General features: G+C 39.7%; 1 protein-coding gene across 14 annotated transcripts in view; it reads right to left on the bottom strand.

Moving 5' to 3' along the window:
- Positions 1-2,432: 2,432 nt before the first annotated feature.
- The window catches only part of SPAG9 (sperm associated antigen 9), a 146,669-nt gene continuing 129,792 nt past the window's right edge, over positions 2,433-19,309 (bottom strand). For 8 of the 14 annotated variants that reach the window (XM_017972649.4, XM_054256260.2, XM_017972652.4 and 5 more), the window contains 5 exons: positions 18,091-18,204; positions 16,792-16,830; positions 15,394-15,570; positions 11,048-11,197; positions 2,433-6,640 (listed from right to left, as the gene is read on the bottom strand). In XM_017972649.4, the coding sequence (XP_017828138.1) occupies positions 6,525-6,640; positions 11,048-11,197; positions 15,394-15,570; positions 16,792-16,830; positions 18,091-18,204 (596 nt within the window). In that variant the 3' untranslated portion in view covers positions 2,433-6,524. The remainder of the gene's footprint in view (positions 6,641-11,047; positions 11,198-15,393; positions 15,571-16,791; positions 16,831-18,090; positions 18,205-19,309) is intronic. The other 6 variants (XM_008997359.5, XM_078374171.1, XM_017972654.4 and 3 more) reach the window with 1 other exon arrangement.

Below are 19,309 nucleotides of genomic sequence, written 5' to 3'. Positions count from 1 at the left end.
TTACAGGCATGAGCCACCATGCCCGGCCTTGAGTCTGATATTCTTGAGAGGAGAGAAAAAGAAAAAAAAGTTTATTCTGTGCTTAGCTCCCTGGGTGACTGTGGCCATGCCTCTCTCTCCTGGCTTAGCTGAGAACTGCAGCTTCTAAGTAAAGTCACTGTCCCCATGGAGCCAGGGCTTATTTGGTCCATGTCTCCTTTGGTGCCTCAAATCAAATCATAACTTTTTTTTTTGGAGACAGGCTCAACCTCCCCCGGGCTCAGGTGATCCTCCCACCTCAGCCTCCAGAGTAGCTGGGACTACAGGTGCACACCACCATACTCAGCTAATTTTTAAACTGTTTTGTAGAGATGGGGGTCTCACCATGTTGCCCAACCTAGTCTCGAACTCCTGGCCTCAAGTGATCTTCCTGCCTCAGCCTCCCAAAGTGCTGAAATTACAGGTGTGAGCCACTGCGCCTGGCCCCATAACTCCTTTTTCTCTGTGGGTGGGAGTGTTCTGTGGTTAAAAACAAGGAGCTAAACAATCTGGCATCTTTTGTACAGTGTCATTCTGATAATTTGGAAACTCTAATTAATCCAATCCCACCCACCAGCTACCTGGGCCTCGTGAGGGACTAGGTGACCATGGACTTGTAGGCAGGAGTGGTGCTTATCTGTATAGACAACAGCCAGGCAAATCAGAGCCAGGGCCACAGAACCAGGGAGGGTCAAAGCTAGGACTTTTTTAGATTACCTAAGCCACCCTGCCTTTTAACACATGAGAAAACTAAGGTCCAAATATATTAGAGGAGCACCCTCAACCTCAGCTACACATCACACTTACCTATGGCACTTTACAGATGCCTGGCCCGAATCCCACAGGACGGTCCGATTCAACAGCCCTATGTAGGGGACTGTGGGATACTATGTTAAAGTGACTTGCCTAGGGTAACAGCCTGGGCTATACAGCCTTCTTTCACACCATACCACGATGTCTTTCTAAAGAAAACGAGTTTAAAGCAAACTAGTATCAATTATCCAATATTTAAGGCATTCTGAGAAGTCCCCTAACTATAAAACCTTTCCTAATAAATTGGTTGCTGCTGCAGATGAAGTCCAGGCCCCTTGTGATCTCTAAGCTTTCATGCCTACACTGAGTCTGAGGGAGCGGGGGCTGCTTAAGGAAGAGGCTGGAGGTTAAGCAGTCTCTCTCCCCTAGTCTGAAAGATAGTTATTCCACGAGGGGGACAATACAGACTACAGTTCCAGTGATGACGCTCATGCTCCTGCCCTTAGTTCCCCAGGGACTAAGAGGCAGGCAGGGTAAGGTCCTATAAAGACTAGGAATGGGCTGGGCACAGTGGATCACTTTGGGAGGCTGAGGCGGGTGGATCACAAGGTCAGGAGTTTGAGACCGTCCTGGCCAACATGATGAAACCCCGTTTCTACTAAAAATACAAAAATTAGAATAATGAGAACACATGGACAGAGGGAGGGGAGCATCACACACTGGGGTCTGCAGGGGGGAACTAGGGGAGGGACAGAAGGGGGGAGGGAGTTGAGGAGGGATAACATGGGGAGAAATGCCAGATAAAGGTGATGGGGAGGAAGGTAGCAAAGCACATTGCTATGTATGTACCTATGCAACAATCTTGCATGTTCTTCACATGTATCCCCAAACCTAAAACGCAATAAAATATATATTAAAAAAAAATACAAAAATTAGCCAGGTGTAGTGGGGCACGCCTGTAGTCCCAGCTACTGTGGAGGCTGAGGCAGGAGAATTGCTTGAATCTGCGAGGAGTAGGTTGCAGTGAGCCAAGATCACACCATTGGACTCCAGCCTAGCAACAGAGACTCTGTCTCTACCAAAAAAAAAAAAAAAAAAAAAAAAAAAGCTAGGAATGAGCCAGGCTATACATTATGTTCTAGGGCATCCAACCTCACTGAACAGTGCCTTAATCTAGTGAACAGTCCTATTAACATGCCTACTGGGGAAATTTTACTATCATGTTAGAACCTCCCATTTCTTGAAGGCACTGGATGAGACTAAACATTATTGCACTGAATCTGGATTGTGCTTTCGCATGATCAGTTTTATAATCATTCTTCCTTCCAGAGTCTCGCCCAAGCAACTGGATCACAAATAAGCACACTGCACTATTAAAATTACATTATAACCTGCCTCTTACTGAATGATCTGGCAAGTAGTATAAGCCTTAGTATCATGTGTGGGCTGTTACTCAAGCTCTATTCTCACATCTCATCTGAACACATGAGCCAAGCTGACCAGTGTGAGTATTCCCCAGGGCTCACCTTCAGCCAGTGCCAATGGCAACAGTCCTGACTCTCAGAATGACATGTGGGATGGAGAAGATTATTAGACTTGCAAATAAAAACCAAGTTCAGATCCCCAGGAAAGGTTAAAAACAAAACACACTAGGCCTCATACATGTTTCATATACATATTTATATATATTTCATGTACAAAGTTACATTCTGAACCCCAGGGATTCCAGCATAGAAATAAATACTGAAATAACTACATTGCGAAATGAGCTTTTTGCTCATAGAAATGAAGCTCAGTCTCTAAGAGACAGCAAGTGGGACATTATAGAACCCATTTTTCAGATTATAGAGGCAAGTAAAATTCTGATAGAATGTCTTGGACAAAAAACGAATTTGGAACATAAAATGGTTAAGATATATTCAAATATTGAGAAGTATATGACAAAATTAATAAAACAACCTTTCAAGAGAAAAGACAAACATTTAGTGTTACAGAATAGCATAACCCTGTTAGAAAAGCATTTATGATTTCCATATTTCATTTTCTCTTCTACATTTCTCATGTTACAAAGTGGGACCAAATGAGTCCCTTTCTGAACATGATCAATTGAGAAGAGCCCTAAATCTGGTTCAGTCCTTTGGTAATGGTCATAATACTCACAAGGAAATAAATATTCTGTTCCATGGCATTTGCAAGACACGTGTTCTTTAGGACAGTTAATATTATGAGACATCTGTTTTATTTTGTTACTAAGGCAGCCTATGTTAAAGGGTCTAGTCTCAAATGTAGAAAGACCTTTATGAGAAATAAACAATGCAGTAAGTGAAAAAATTGATTTTAACCTTTTCTGTGCAAACACAATCTGAAAAGTTTATGTGCTGCATATTGTGCTCAAAATGTTTTATACTCTCCACAAGCTGTAGCTATTAAGTGATTCCTTCCTATTTTTAAAATTTAGATCCACAGGAGTTAGAGAAAAATACTCTCAAAAGTAAGTTCCTAGAGAATATTATCCCTTTGCCTCACAGAGACTTTAACTTGCATTTAATAGTATTAGGTTGAGGCATATGATACTGTCACTTTTGTAGATCAGCAATGGTTGAACATTGGCATTTTCATATGGTTCAACCTTGTACATGACCCAAGTATAATAAAATGAGAAACCCTCAAGTATCCCTTATTTCTTCCCACTTTTTTTGCACGATGAGATCAATCCGAAGTACACAAGCCTCTTCTCTGCCCTTGATGTGGTGGCTACAGGCAGTTACACTCCTTTGCTGCTTGTAAGAAGCAGCTTACATTTTGGCATTTTCTTCCAAAAGTTACCATGTTGACCAAAGTAAACATTACAAGAATATAAACCTGCTATTGGGGGAAAAGGGAAGTGAAGCAATCTGTAGAAAATATTTAACCGAAATTACAAACATAAAGACAGGCCTTTAAAAGAAATTATGCAGGCATTTTTGTCCTCTCTCTGATCCCTGAAGTTAATTAACAGGGCCACAGATAATCTGACATCTTTAGATAAAATAACTACACAACTATATTACTTAAGTTAAAGCCAGTAAGTTCAAAAAAAGCAATTACAACCATTGTTACATGTTTATATTTTTCATCTGTAACTCCTGATTTCCTAAATTACATTCATTCATACAAACATGGCTGAACAACAGCAAATGGGATCTGACTCTGGGATGTTTACTTCTTGGGATTAAAATTCCCAAACACTTTGGTGTCTCTTTCTTGTGAATCTATACATTTCCAATAAATGTTTCATAATGATTTTTTAAAAGATATTGCCAAAAATGGCTCAGATTTAAAATGAAATAAAAACATAGCAAACAAGCTATGAAAAACTAGCCTAAGGTTTGGTACCCTGAAAAAAAGTGACTAAGTAGCTCAGGCGAAAAATGATCCTTTTAATACAGCTTTTACCAAAACAGTTTTCTTTTAATACATGAGTGGCTACAATTTTATTGTGTACACAATGTGCTTATAGACACACCTGGGCCCAATGGATCCAAACGTCTCCTCTGACTCATGAAATGACATATAGTTCACAATCTAGCCTAATCATGTATATGTGTAAAAGCCACTGGTGTACTTTTTACAGACATCTTTGTATAAAGTTCTGAAAAATCACTTAAGAATGCTTAGACAATTTGACATCTCAGTTTGCTTTCTTTTCTTTCTAGTAGTCTTTCTGATGATTGGGGCCTTTATCCTATAGGTTTATACTGTTAAATCAGTACATAAAATTACATTTAGCTTTGCTTCAACCGAGTGCAGTGGCTCACGCCTGTAATCCTAGCACTTTGGGAGGCCAAGGAGGGTGGACCATCTGAGGTCAGGAGTTTGAGACCAGCCTGGCCAACATGGTGAAACCTGGTCCCTACAAAAATTAGCTGGGTGTGGTGGCACACGCTTGTAGTCCCAGCTACTTGGGAGGCTGAGGCAGGAGAACTGCTTGAACCCCGGGGGCAAAGGTTGCAGTGAGCTGAGATCTTGCCACTGCACTCCAGCCTGGGCAACAGAGCTAAACTCCATCTCAAAAAAACAACAACAAAAAAATTGCATTTAGCTTTGCTTAGAGTAATAGATAAAAAAGGGTAAATCACATATTGTCAAGAAGTTTGAGAGGGAGAAAAATTGCAGCATCAAGGTTTTAAAAAACTTATTAAGCAAGAAAATCAGTTAAATCCGGACTTTAATCTATTTTTTGCTTGTTTGTCTGTTTTGAGACAAGGTCTTGGTCTGTCTTGGTCTGTCACCCAGGCTGGACTGCAGTGGTGTTATCAAGGCTCACTGCAACCTCCTGGGCCCTGGTGATTCTCCCACCTCAACCTCCCATGTAGCTGGGACTACAGGCATGCACCACCACATTGGCTAATTTATTTTGTGGGGGTTTTTTTGGTAGAGACAGGGTTTCACCATGTTTCCCAGGCTGGTCTTGAATTCCTGGGCTCAAGCAATCTACCCGCCTCAGCCTCCCAAAGTGTTGAGATTACAGGCGTGAGCCATCACAACCAAAATAATCTATTATTTTTTTAATGGGCATAGTGAATGAAAATATGTAATGTCAAGCTTTACTTTATGGTATCTTAGCTTTGTCTTCTTCCCCTTCATATGTTTCCCCTCTGAAGATAACCCTTTAAGCTCAAAAGGGCACAAAAGCTAAAATGTTATTCACATACAAAATACCAAGTATACGGCTGTTCTGCAGTTTGATATAGAACAAAAGAAAATAACTTTTCTAATTAAATCCCTCATTCCATACTTAGGCCGGACTCCATCCCCACTACGGTTTTACTTGTATTAACAGGTAAAAGCAATCTAGAAACATTTGGCAAACAGGTACATTTTTTACATGGAAAAAATTCAATCAACATCACCATTCTCTGGTACAAGAAATACAAAACACATTTTCTTTAAAAAATCCTCCCAGTGCTGAAGTATATTCTAAGTTTCCCAGAGTACATTCTAAGCTTTATAAATAATAAACCTTTCAGACATGTCAGTATGAAAATGAGACTGGTCTCAAAAAAAAAAAAAAACAAAAAATCCCATCAGAATATTCAGAGAAGTAGGCCTCATAAACTTTAGAGCTCTAATAAGTCAGAAACAGGAAACATTTATTTAAATAGTGTAGTCTTAATTTCTTTAATATAAAACCCCCGAAAATCTGATGAAAACAAAGTTTTATATACCGTATAAACAAGATTTGTCAGATTTGAAAGTGAAAGTTAGAGTAATTTACAGTTAGCTTTTAGCCCTCTCGGGACATTTAGATAAATCCTGATAATTCATCTCATATTAGTGTGTGTCAATTTTACAATTCACTGGGGAAAACTCGGCTATTGTATTTAAGGGTACAGTTTCATTTATCAAGTGTTTCCCATCAATTCCATTATCAGTGACAGCTAAAAAGTGACCCCATCAAATGAAATGAATGACATTAGACTGTGGCAGAGTAAACCACATCTGGATTGCTTTCTATAATTCACCAGTTTGCAGGAAGTAAACATTCTTTGATTGGTTCATAATATACTGAAGTTACCTATAACACTGGTGCAATATAACAGCTAGTTCCTCTGTATTGTTATGGTAGAACAGATTTTGTAATATAAAGTTAACAGGAAAAAATGCTCACACATTATGTGGTGAAACTTATCTCACAAAAAGAGCATTAAATAAAGGAAAAATAAACCATGCAGAAGAGATGGCTTCCCCATCTCCACCTGTTTCCTATGAACTCACTCACTGCCATACATCACTTGCCACACTATCAAGTGACTCCTTTCTGCTTTGGTGACAGAAGGTTCAAGTGGAAGATCCTCTCCAAGAAGTTCTGATTCTCCACCTTCATCACCTAGTGAATGATAAGAAGACTCAAGTTAGGCTGAGCACAGAAAATACAGAACGACGTGAGTCAGACAGAATGCTCGTGGTTAGTCCACGAACAAGATGCCAAAACTTGTATGACCTTCCACTGGAGAGTAAACAGTAAAAGAAATACTATGAATCAGAATCCTCACCCATATTCACCCAAGCCACTGCTTGACTTCAGAAAAGGTTAATTCATTTTTCACACTGTACTTATAAAATTGAGTTTATTATACTATGTTGAAGAGCCATTCCAATATGTCTGCATACTGACCAGCTATGGTACCAGCTATGGGAAGCTAAGAAAGCAAAGCTGTCCAATTCTGTGTTCATCCAAAATAAAGAGTCGACTCTCATTTATTTCAAACTAAGAACTGAGACTAAATAGTGTTATAAAATGCATGAGCACAGGTACAGAGCACACAAACTAAACCCAAATAACTCACATTTATTATAAATGATAGGTGTAACAGTCTCCAATTGGAGATAATCAATACATGCATATGGAAATTAAAATAATCAGCCTGCAGCACCGAAGATGGCAGATTCATCCCCTACTGGGTTTTTCTTCCAATAATTTCCAAGCTTAGGAGAGGTTATGAATTAACAGCGTATAATGGAAAAGAAGAAACAAAGAGGTTGGAGTGGCAGCCAAGATACAGGTTCTTCGGCATGGTAGCTGAGTGAATGTGATCAGTGGTGTCCTGACCAAAGACACTGGCTTCCAAGGCCCAGTTTGGGGCACACCACACGGCTCTCCACAAGACCCAGTGAAGGGCATACCATTCTTCTCGATACAAGCTTGCATCAGTTATATTTGTTGTCACAGACCAGGGTTATTTTGGCACAATCCAGTGGTAACTTGTCTAGTGGGATGGATTCTTCAGCAGAATCCTAAAAACATGTTCACCACAGGGCCTAAAGATATTCCACTGATCTAACAGAATTTTGTCATGTGCCCCATGTGAATTTCAGCTGGACAAAAGAAAATATTGACAATGTTGACTAGAAACAGCAGAAGAGAAAAAACTCTAAATATCTGCATTTTTCTCTGCAGGCCAAACTTTCCCTTATCCAGCCTTGTAATAGCTTTTCACAGCAACGTCAAACTAGAGAGAGGAGAACACTCAGGTCAAAATCCCATCTCTGAACAGAAACATAACTAGGTAGTTAGAAGGGAAAAAAATTAAGTTTGGCTCTTAAATTTAAAAAAATTACAATGATAACAAATCAACTAGCTGAGACAAAAGGCTATTGGCATTTATTTTCTGAGTTGTTCTGGAGATTTTATTTGTAAGAAAATTATCCTGTCTGCTAGAGTCTCTACAGCCTGTTTTAAGTTTAAATCATTAAAAAAAAAAAAAAATGGGACTGTTAGAATCAGTTTCTCCTTGTTAAAATATTACAGGAAATGAAAAAGGAAATGGACCCCAACAAAAGATCAAATTTGATTTTTTTAAAACAGCATATTCACTATTAAAATTAGCGTATGCTAAAGACAAGTCTATTTTTCAGGCTGGAAATAACTAGAGATATTGCCAAACCTGGTTAGGCAATTTTTGTTCTATTTTCAGGATTCACAATGGAAGGAATTTTTAGTGGAAATGGAAAAACCACATAGAGATTTTATTAACAAACTCTTTAGTACGGTTCCAACTGCCATTCTGCACTCCAAGACAAAGTTACAAAAACCACCCCAGCCAAGTGGAGTCCCTCACAATTCCTCTCATGAAAGGGAATTCACCAATAGTTCATTATTCAAAACACTTTGAAATGACTCCATTCCTGCTGACATCCTTGGAATCAATCTCTAAACATAACATTAACAGCCTTCCCCCCTTAAAACTGGCAACAAACTTTTTGCATCAGACACTAGTGACACTAATCACATTTGTCACATTGTCATTTAAATGACCCAATTTTTTTTCATTCCTTCATAGAATTCGTATCTAAAGTATTTGTTACTGATTTACAACATTATCATATTTCCTCAAATTATCTAGTGCCTTATGTCTGGGTACTTTTTGAAGCACTGAGATTTTAGGCGAGGCCAAGGGATGCAAATAAGCTGGGTGCAGTGGCTCAGGCCTGTGATCCCAACACTTTGGGAGGCTGGGGCAGGCAGATTGTTTGAGGCCAGGAGTTCGAGATCAGCCTGGCCAACATGGTCAAACCCCATCCTACTAAAAATACAAAAATTGACCGGGGCAGTGGCTCATGCCTGTAATCCCAGCACTTTGGGAGCCCAAGGCGGGAGGATCACCTGAGGTCAGGAATTTGAGACCAGCCTGACCAGTATGATGAAACCTTGTCTCTACAAAAAACAAAACAAACAAACAAAAAAAACAGCCGAGCGTAGTGGTGGACACCTGTAGTCCCAGCTACTTGGGAGGCTGAGACAGGAGGAACCCAGGAGGTGGAGGTTATAGTAAGCCAAGAAGATCATGTCACTGCACTCCAGCCTTCGTGACAGAGTGAGACTCTGCCTCAAAAAAAAAAAAAAAAAAAAAAAAAAAATTATAGCAAATAAACTTGTATTTGTACAGTGTCTTACAATTTACAAAGCACTACTCTTTCACGAGCATTAATTCTCCATGTTTCCTTTGTATCTGTCTGACCATTCCCTCTCAGATCCCTCCATAAGCTCTAATGATCTTTAATCGGAATATGAATTCAGGGTTCTATCCTGGAACCTTTCCTTTTTCTTTCTTTCTATTTTTTTGAGCTGGAGTCTAACTCTGTTGCCCAGGCTGGAGTGCAGTGCTGTGATCTCGGCTCACTGCAACCTCCACCTCCTGGGTTCAAGCGATTCTCCTGCCTCAGCCTCCTGAATAGTTGAAATTACAGGTGTGCAGCACCATGCTCAGCTAATTTTCGTATTTTTATTAGAGACCCAGTTTTGCCACTGGAAACTTTCCTTTCAGCTCCTTGGGTAAACTCACCAACCTCCATGGCCTTTAGTACCACTCCATGCTGACAGCCCCCAATCCCCTCCCCACTAAGATAGAGGACTTGTATATTCGAAAGCCCAGTGGAAATGTCCCATCTAAATCACCACTATGTTCTTCAAGATCAACATGTCTGGCATCGGACTCCTCTTTCTGTCCCCCTAGACCTGCTTCTCCTGTTGACAGTCCTGAGATCTATGGCCCATTTCTTCTTTCCCCACATTCCCATCATGCTTCTTATCTGCTCCCACTGTTACTACCTTTCTTGGGTGTTCACTTTTTCCCAACTCATTTCCTATGTCTAGTCTTGAACCTTCAGTCCATCCCCCATATCCTTTCATATTTCTAAACCTATGCCCAAGCTTTCTCTTACCTTGGAGTGCCAATCCCTGGTCCTCCCCACCCCATTCCCCAACCTGACCCTTTGGGCTAAGACTAAACAGTGCTGAGTCACCTCAAGCATCAGGTGCTTGACTTCCTTCCTTCTTGACTTCCTTCTTTCCCCATCCTTGGAAATAACTGAGTACTCACCACCACAGCATCAATAACATTTTAATTTATTAACATGTCTCTATCTCTGCATCCTTCTATAATCTATTAGATGAAGGCTTTGTCTGGTTTGTTTCTGTATCTCCAATTAAGACTGACAGGTACACAGCAGATGAGCAATTAATGTTTGTTAGGTGAGAAAATGAACAAATGAAGTCGTTTTGACACAAACAACACTTTATGAAATATTTTTCTTTCTCCATTTTGCCAGTTAGAAAACCAAGGCTCTAGGAGGTTGAATGACTTGGCAAGGCCTTCTGACCCTAAATCTTATGCTTTTCACATAAAACTCCACAGTGACCACATCATGCTATTTCTCCTTTCAAACAAATACATTTTGTTTTGAAGAGAAATACCAAGGTCTGGGTGCAGTGGCTCATGCCTTGTAATCCCAACTGGGAGGCTGAGGCAGGCAGCTTATTTGAGGTTAGGAGTTTGCGACTAGCCTGACCAACATGGTGAAACCTCTTCTCTGTTAAAAATACAAAAACTGGCTGGGTGTGGTGGCACATGTCTGTAATTCTAGCTACTTGGGAGGCTGAGGCAGGAGAATCACTTGAACCTGGAGGCAGAGATTGCAGTTAGCTGAGATCATGCCACTGCATTCCGGCCTGGGTGACAGAGTAAGACTCCATCTAAAAAAAGGAAGCAAGGAAGGACAGATGGATGGACGGACCAAGGAAAGACAGACGAAGGAGGGAAGGAAGGGAGGAAGGGAGGGAGGGAGGGAGGAAGGGAAGGAGGACCAAAAAGAAAAAACCCACAAAATCATTTCCTATGTAAAGAACTCAAACAACCTCTTAGAAATCATTATCAGAGTGTTTTCTTATTTACTTTGGGAGAAAATCCAAGTCACAGCACACAGTGCAAACTGAGCTCCAGAACCAATGACGTACCCATTCGGAAGTCAATGTAGCCTTCTCCTCCACTGATGACAAGCATAGACTTCAAGGGTGTCTGACTACCAGGCTCCTGTGCAGAGGGCCCTGCTTTTTCACCTGTTAGATCCGTGCCACTACTGCTACTCTGTGGGCTGATGACTTGACCTGTTTTATATAGAGAAAAAAAAGTGAATATTAATTATCACAGAAGGAGGCAAGGGAGACTGAATTTTTTTAAAAAAGTGTTTTTTAGAGTAAAACAAAAAGATAAATATATTCTAATAACCAAATACTGGGGAAGCTAGAAGGCTCTACAGGATCAGAAAAAATTTATATGGTTAAATTTTTATAAACCATAAAAAATTTATATGGTTTTAAGAACCTAATTTGAGGCTGGGCATGGTGGCTGATGCTACTTTGAGAGGCCAAAGTGGGAGAATTACTTGAGGCCAGGAAATTGGGACCGGTCTGGCCAATATAGTAAGGCCTCAACTCTACAAAAAAAGTTAGCCAGAAATGGTGGTGTGCACCTGTAGTCCTGGCTTCTTGGGAGGTTGAGGAAGCAGGATCACTTGAGCCCAGGAATTCAATGCTAAAGTGAGCTGTAACTGTGCAACCATATTCCAGCCTGAGTGACAGAACAAGATCTTGTCTCTAAAAAATAATTAAATATAAAAAGGCCGAGCACAGTGGCTCACGCCTGTAATCCCAGCACTTTGGGAGGTCGAAGCGGGCAGATCAGGAGGTCAAGAGATCTAGACCATCCTGGCCAACATGGTAAAACCCTGTCTCTACTAAAAACAAAAATTAAGGCTGGGCATGGTGGCTCACACCTGTAATCCAGCACTTTGGGAGGCCGAGGTGGGCAGATCACAAGGTCAGGAGTTTGAGACCAGCCTGGACAATACGGTGAAACCCTGTCTCTACTAAAAATACAAAAAAATTAGCCAGGCATGGTGGTGCATGTCTGTAATTTCAGCTACTCAGGAGGCTAAGGCAGGAGAATTGTTTGAACGTGCGAGGTGGAGGTTGCAGTGAGCCAAGATCACACTACTGCACTCCAGCCTGGGTGACAAAGCAAGACTCTGTCTCAAAAACAAAACAAAACAAAACAAAATTAGCCAGGTGTGGTAGTGCGTGCCTGTAGTCCCAGCTACTCTGAAGGCTGAGGAAGGAGAATTGCTTGAATCCAGGAGGCAGAAGTTGCAGTGGGCCGAGATAGTGTCACTGCACTCCAACCAGACGACACAGCAAGACTGTTTCAAAGAAAAAAAAAGCCCAATTTGAAAATTTAAGTAAAGCAATTTTGTAACAAAGCAGGAATAGGCCCCAAATCCAATATGAGATGTATGCGTGGCAAGGTGGGTCTTAGCTGCCTGTTTCGAACTATTTTCTTCAAAAAACATTTTTTTTTTGAGATGGAGTTTCGCTTTTGTTGCCCAGGCTGGAGTGCAATGGCATGATCTCGGCCCACTGCAACTTCTGCTTCTGGGATTCAAGTGATTCTCTTGCCTCAGCCTCCCAAGTAGCTGAGATTACAGGTACCCACCACCACAGCTGGCTAATTTTTGTATTTTAGTAGAGACAGGGTTTTACCATGTCGGTCAGGCTAGTCTCGAACTCCTGACCTCAAGTGATCCACCTACCTCAGCCTCCCAATGTGCTGGGAATACAGGTTTAAGCCACCATGCCTAGCCTCTTAAAATTTTTTAACGGAGTCTTGCTATGTTGCCCAGACTGGTCTCAAACTCCTGGGCTCAAATGTGAGCCACTGCACCCAGCCTACCTGTTTCAAACTAGTATAATCTACCTTTTGATTTGAGAGACGGTGGAAAAGGTCTCCCCCTTGAAAAGAAATGTGCTTATTTGTGTAAAAGACTGAGAAAAGTCTTCAACTTAAACCCTGTGAGTTTGCATAGTCATAATTAACATTTAAATTTATTTCAAATCTATGGCTTTTCTGTCATATTTAAGGAAAGTACAGGTTATTTTAAACTTAGATTATGCAAACAAAATTACTAGTAAATGTGCTATTTGTTCTGAAGCTTAAGTTCTAAGGTAGAATCCCTGAGTGTGGAATAGTAGAAAGAGAGAAACATTTAAATATTATTCACACCATGAACAAATGAGCAGTCTTTAAGCCATCCATCTTAGCAAGATTTAATTATGGTTTTTTTTTTTCCTTGCCAGAATCTGCTGGCTTTGGTCAAACTACACAGACTACACCTCCAGGAGCTAGCAGGATGGTAATTAATGCTACACACTGTAACAAAATTAATATATGTTGAAAGTGGATCGGAAAGTCTGATGTATCCCCACAGGGATGCATTCATGCATTACTCAGTTATACTTTGGAAGAAAGCAAGCATGCCAGAGATGACTTCTGTTGGTGGACTAGTTAGTTTTGCCACAGAAGCAAAAGCACAGTGGTATTACTGATAAGGCCAACCAGAATGGTTTAATCTTTAGGGCCACTGGACTCACAACAGCCATATTGCTAATTCCATTTTTAGGTTTACACCCAACAGAAAATTCTTGCACATGCGCACAAGAAGGTCCACTGCAGTACTGTTTTTAATAGTGAAAAAGGAAAGGGAAGAAGCCTAGAGGTCCATCAGCAGAAGAATGAATAAAATGTAGCATTTTTATTCAGATATGAGTTAAATAAACTAGATTTTTATGTATGAATATCGATAAATCTCATAAAATGAGAAACACATTATAGAAGCATATATATGAAGCACATTTAACAAGTATAAAGTCCAAAACCACAAAAAAATCATATATTGTTTATAAATACATTCAAACATAGAATACAAAAACATGGGCAAGAGGATATGCATCAACTTCAAAAGAGTGGTTACCAGTGAAGAGGAAAAGGAGAGTAGAGTGGGATTAGCAAGGGATACAAAGGAGATTTAAAGGGGACTCTGTGATATTTTCATTTTTTTAAAGCAAGAGAAACACTGTTACCAACAATCCCATTTCTAGGGAGGAAATGACTATACAAATATATAAAATGTACAAATGAGGTTTCAGAAAGCTCATTATCATTGTTGTTTAATAACTGAGTAATTGGTTCGGGTACTATATGCTAGCCCTTGCCCTATGCACATATAATCATTTAATCCTTGGAATGCCCTTGGGAAAATAAGTATGATGAGTACTTTGATGTGTTAGTTTGGTACACAGATATTTGGTCAAACATCAGTCTAGATATAATTTTGAGTCTTTTTTAGATGTAATTAACATTTAAATCAATAGACTTTGAGTAAAGCAGATGATGTACCACAGTGTGGGTGGGCCTCATCTAACCAGTTGAAAGCCCTAGGAGAAAAAGACTGAGGGATCCCAAGGAAAGAGAGATGTTGCCTCCACACTGCTTTCAGATTTGAACTGCAACATCAACTCTTCCCAAGGTCTCCAGCCTGCCAGCCTACCCTGCAGATTTCAGACCTGCCAGTCCCCACAATTGTGTGAGCCAATTCCTTACAATGTCTCTCTCTTCACACACACATACACATGCATCCTATTAGTTCTGTTTCTCTGGAGAACCCTGACTAATATACTAAGACACTGCTGTTTCTACATCACACAGCTAGTTGGTTGGGCAAGGTCAGATTTGAAATTTGTCTAGCTCCTAAACTTGCCTCTTATGGGAAAAAAATTTCAGAACATGGGTCCTGCTTACAGATGGTCAGAAACATCATTTTAGTATTGTCAATGGATAAATTTTCATTTTTCACTAGACGTCATCACTACCGCCTTTTGTCTGGGTGGTGCTTTATAGTTCCCAATAGGATTTTTATTAATTTTCATAACAAATGAGGTAGGCAGAGCAGATATTAATCACAACCATGCAGTAGTGAGGAAATGAGTCTCTGAGGTTAAGTGACTTGCTCAAGGTTAATGGCAGAGACAGAGGGCCTGGGCCTCATATTCCCTAGTCCACTGCTTTTTACTATTAAGCTGCTAAAGGTCCCAGAGTGAATTCTCTACCTCTTCCTCCATGCAGCCTTGATGACAGAAGCTTCTTTCTAGTGATTTCCCTTATTAGATCAAGACCGTTTTTAGGAATCCATGAGGACAAAATAATACTACTTCTTTTCAAAAATAAGCAAGTATCCTAAAGAAAAAAAATCAACAAATGTGTCTCTGGGGGTGGGAGAAATATTCTAAGATAACTTCATTCAAGTATCCTTATAGCACTTTATTCACACCTCCATTATAGAACTTCCTTCGTAGATATTGAAATTACCTGCAAGTTGAGTACTTAGCCTTAGAATATTAGGTAGTGGAACCAAGAGATGACAGAAGAGAGACAATTACACAGAACATCTCAACGGAATAATCTAACATACCTGGGACGGCCACAAAGAATTTGACAGCATCCCGGTGCCCATGGAAGCAAAGCTGTGCATGCGCCATTGAACAATAGGGTATAAATGTCCCTGGAGTCACTTTATCGCTGTTTTCATCACCATATACACGGATTACACTTCCAGGACGATTTCCTGGTACGCCTGAGGTTTTATTTGCTGCAACAGAAAAACCAAATACCAAATATTTTCCCCTAGAAAACAGTAATGAATGTAAGAGGTTACTGGTTAATCCTTATGATATTATCTAAAAGCTACAGCCAGTTGAGATAAAACAAGGATGGCAATGCCAATTCAAGACAAAGCTGGGAAAAAAAGAGATACAGCATGCTAGTTATTTTTAAGTACCTCAGTAAATGGAGTAGGGGATTTTGCCAGTCTAGCAATAAGTAAGCTTATTTTTTAAATACATCTATTCATTTAAAAAATCACTTTAGTTAAAAAAAGAAAACAAATTTGAATCTTAGTTGTGTCTGTTTCATTTTGTTTTTCATGTCCATGTTAGAAAACTAACCCTTATACAGTTTAAAGTCAATGGGTATATTTTCTTTTTTTTTTTTGAGACAGAGTTTCGCTCTTGTTACCCAGGCTGGAGTGCAATGGCGCGATCTCAGCTCACTGCAACCTCTGCCTCCTGGGTTCAGGCAATTCTCCTGCCACAGCCTCCCGAGTAGCTGGGATTACAGGCACGAGCCACCATGCCCAGCTAAGTTTTTGTGTTTTTAGTAGAGACGGGGTTTCACCATATTGACCAGGATGTTCTCGATCTCTTGACCTCGTGATCCACCCATCTCAACCTCCCAAAGTGCTGGGATTACAGGCGTGAGCCACTGCGCCCGGCCTGGGTTTATTTTCAAATAGTCTTTCTTTATAGTTTATCTTCTGATTTTTCTCCCTCGCAGTAAGAATATTTCCCTTGAACAGGTTGGTAAAAAGCTGTGCTTACAAGAATCCAGTCACTACAATAAAGTAGTTTTTATTGATATCAGACTGGTGTGCTGCATTACTGTAAAACACCAGACTCACAAAACATCCCTATTCCATAGGCAAGTAAGTAAATGAAAGAAATATGATCGGTAACAAGAGTAAACAATGTAAATTAATGAGAGCTTTAAGAGATGTTTCATGTTTATACTGGAAAGTAAGTAAAGTCTGAAAGTTCAGCTGCAACAAAAGATGATAAATAGACTAAGCTGCTGAGCAGTTTGGTGGCCATGTAACAAACATTAAAAAAAAAAAAAAAGACACCTGCTGCAATGCAGTGACTGCAAGTGGATGACATTTAGGAACATTCAAGAGGATATTCTAGAGGAGTGGTAACAGCCTTATAGTGGCTATCAGAAGCCAGGAAGAAGAGCTTGGTTCAGGATCTGCACTTACCCCTCAGCCCCAGTAAACGTCCCTGGTGGAGGATTACGGCTAAAGTGAGAAAGGAGGAAAGGGGACATGGAGAGGTGCACGACAGGGAGGAGAGAATTACTGTGAGCCACCACTCTCAGTGTCTTCTATCTGGTAAACCTGGCGCTCAAAGCCCCTAATGAAATTAACAAGATCCCACTTGGCACAATACCAAGCAACACATTAAGTTCTTCCCAAAGCTTCTATAGAATCTCTGCTCAAAAAAGAAAATCTGATTGATGGTGGTTTTGGGTTTTTTTTCATGAATAAAGCAATGTTAGTGAATCTGAATCAAAACATTAAGAAATCAATGTGCAGCATTTCCTAATGCTAAAATTTCCCCTTTATTTCTCTTTTCCTCTCTCTCTCTCTGGGGGTGTGTGTGTGTGTGTGTGTGTGTGTGTGTGTGTGTGTGTTTTAAAAAAGAAATTCTGTTCCAATGACTATGCTAAAATGAAACTCTTATAAAGAACTGAAATGAACTCTAGGGGATCCTGGAATCTGTTGAGATATAAAGAGAAGTCTAAATATGACTTGTAAGTAACTGCAGAAAAGACAACTGGGATTGAAAACTTGGGTTCTTTTAAAGGCTTCCAAAATACCTTCTAGTCTTTGTCCCTCCTCTGGCCTGAAAAAAGGTAAGGTGATTTGAGGTGTATATTTATTAATGTATTTTATGGTCTTACATTATTTGCTTTCAAACCATTCCCTGCCGTGAACTTTGCAACACAAAAACATTTACTTAATGGATGATTGATGTAATGGAACATCATATGAGAAACACACAAGGCATATTTTATTCATAAAAACAATAAATCACATTCTTTTAAAATAGAAGATAGATGGAAAGCCTTGCTGAACTCCTGAGAAACTTCTTCCACAACTTTTTTTAAACCTCAAATAAGACAAATGAAATATCCTAAACTATCTGCTAGGAGATATGAAAAACTAGGATGAATGCCAGGTAGTGTTTCTGGATAAAGGCATAAAAAGGCTTAAGAAAAATGGACTTCAACATTTATTTCAAAGATGAAATAGGACTGTGATTCCTTAATTGTAAAAAGAGCTTCTCATAATGAAAACCTTTTAATTATGAGTATTGGTCTTGATACATGAAAACTTATTTTCCTAGAGTTTATAAGTTTCACTGAGTGAAGTTAACAATAGCTAGATCTTTGCCATCACTGATTTTCTGAGCTAACACAGATTTGAATTCCAGACATAACTATTTCCTATAATTCTCCTATTTGTCCCATGGCAGTTATCTAAAAATATACTTACTTTCTGTCAATGGGATGGAGATAATGACACCGTTTCCTGTCCCCACCCACAAACGATTACAAGACACCATAAGAGCTGTGATCCTCACAAAAGAGAAGCCCAGTTTTCCAGTACCTGTAAAGAAAGGAGGGAACACTTTATTGAGAAACTAGAGCAGGCAGTGTGTTACATTCTAAGTTCCTTAGAAGTAGCAGGATTACAAAACAAAACAAAATCAAAAACAAGTAGCAGGATTCATGCAATACAGAGGAAATGTGACTAGAGCTAAATGGCTGTTTCCTGAAGGTTCATATCAAAGTAACTCTTATTGGGGCTTATTGTCTATTGGACAATTCCGGGTCAATGGAAAAAGAGAAGCTTAAAAGTGGGTAACATACCTATTACTAGAATTAAAGTACACAGGAAATAAGGCACATCAGGAACTGTGACATAGGATTTACTTAGGGAGCTGTAAAATCAAACCAACACATAAAACAAAAAACTTCAGCAAAAAAACAGTGAAACTGGCTGGGCACAGTGGCTCACGCCTGTAAATCCTAGCATTTTGAGAGGTCAAGGTGGGACAACTGCTTGATCTCAGGAGTCTGAGACCATCTGAGCAACATAGCCAGGCATGGTGGCACATGCCTGTAGTCCCAGCTATGTGGGAGGCTGAAGTGGGAGGATCATTTGAGCCCAGGAGTTTGAGGCTGCTGTGAACTATGATAGCACCACTACATGCCAGCCAGTGCAACAGAGCAAGACTTTGTTTCTAAAAACAAACAAACCCAGAGAAATCAAGTGACCTTTGCTCTTATAAGCTGAAAAAGTTCCAGCTGCTCTTAAGTTTTCTTTGCATAGACTAAAATCTTTGTAAACAAAATCTACACTTTTCCCCTCAGTTATATACTTGGGTTCTAAAAGCAGTTTAAAAATTTTAAGTGTTATATAAAAATAATTTAGGAAGAATAAATGCATTTTTGTATTTCAAGTTAACTTTTGAAACTGATGTTACTTTCAGTGACTTGATAGGCAAATTTATTGAACAGATAATACATTTAAGAAATACATTAGTCACTCATAAGTTCTACTTAAAAGAACTGAGGGCATGATCACAGAATCAGTGTTAGAAGGAGGCTTAACCACCATTCAGCCTATCCTAGGATCCTTTAACCTCCAGTCAAAGTACATCGCTGAAATTAGTTTGTGTCTGCATGTGTATACATAGCTAGAAATAAGG

This window comes from Callithrix jacchus, chromosome 5 (assembly GCF_049354715.1).
Source record: "Callithrix jacchus isolate 240 chromosome 5, calJac240_pri, whole genome shotgun sequence".
In the NCBI taxonomy this organism is placed as follows: Eukaryota; Metazoa; Chordata; class Mammalia; order Primates; family Cebidae; genus Callithrix; species Callithrix jacchus.
This window is presented reverse-complemented; position numbering and strand designations above follow the sequence as displayed.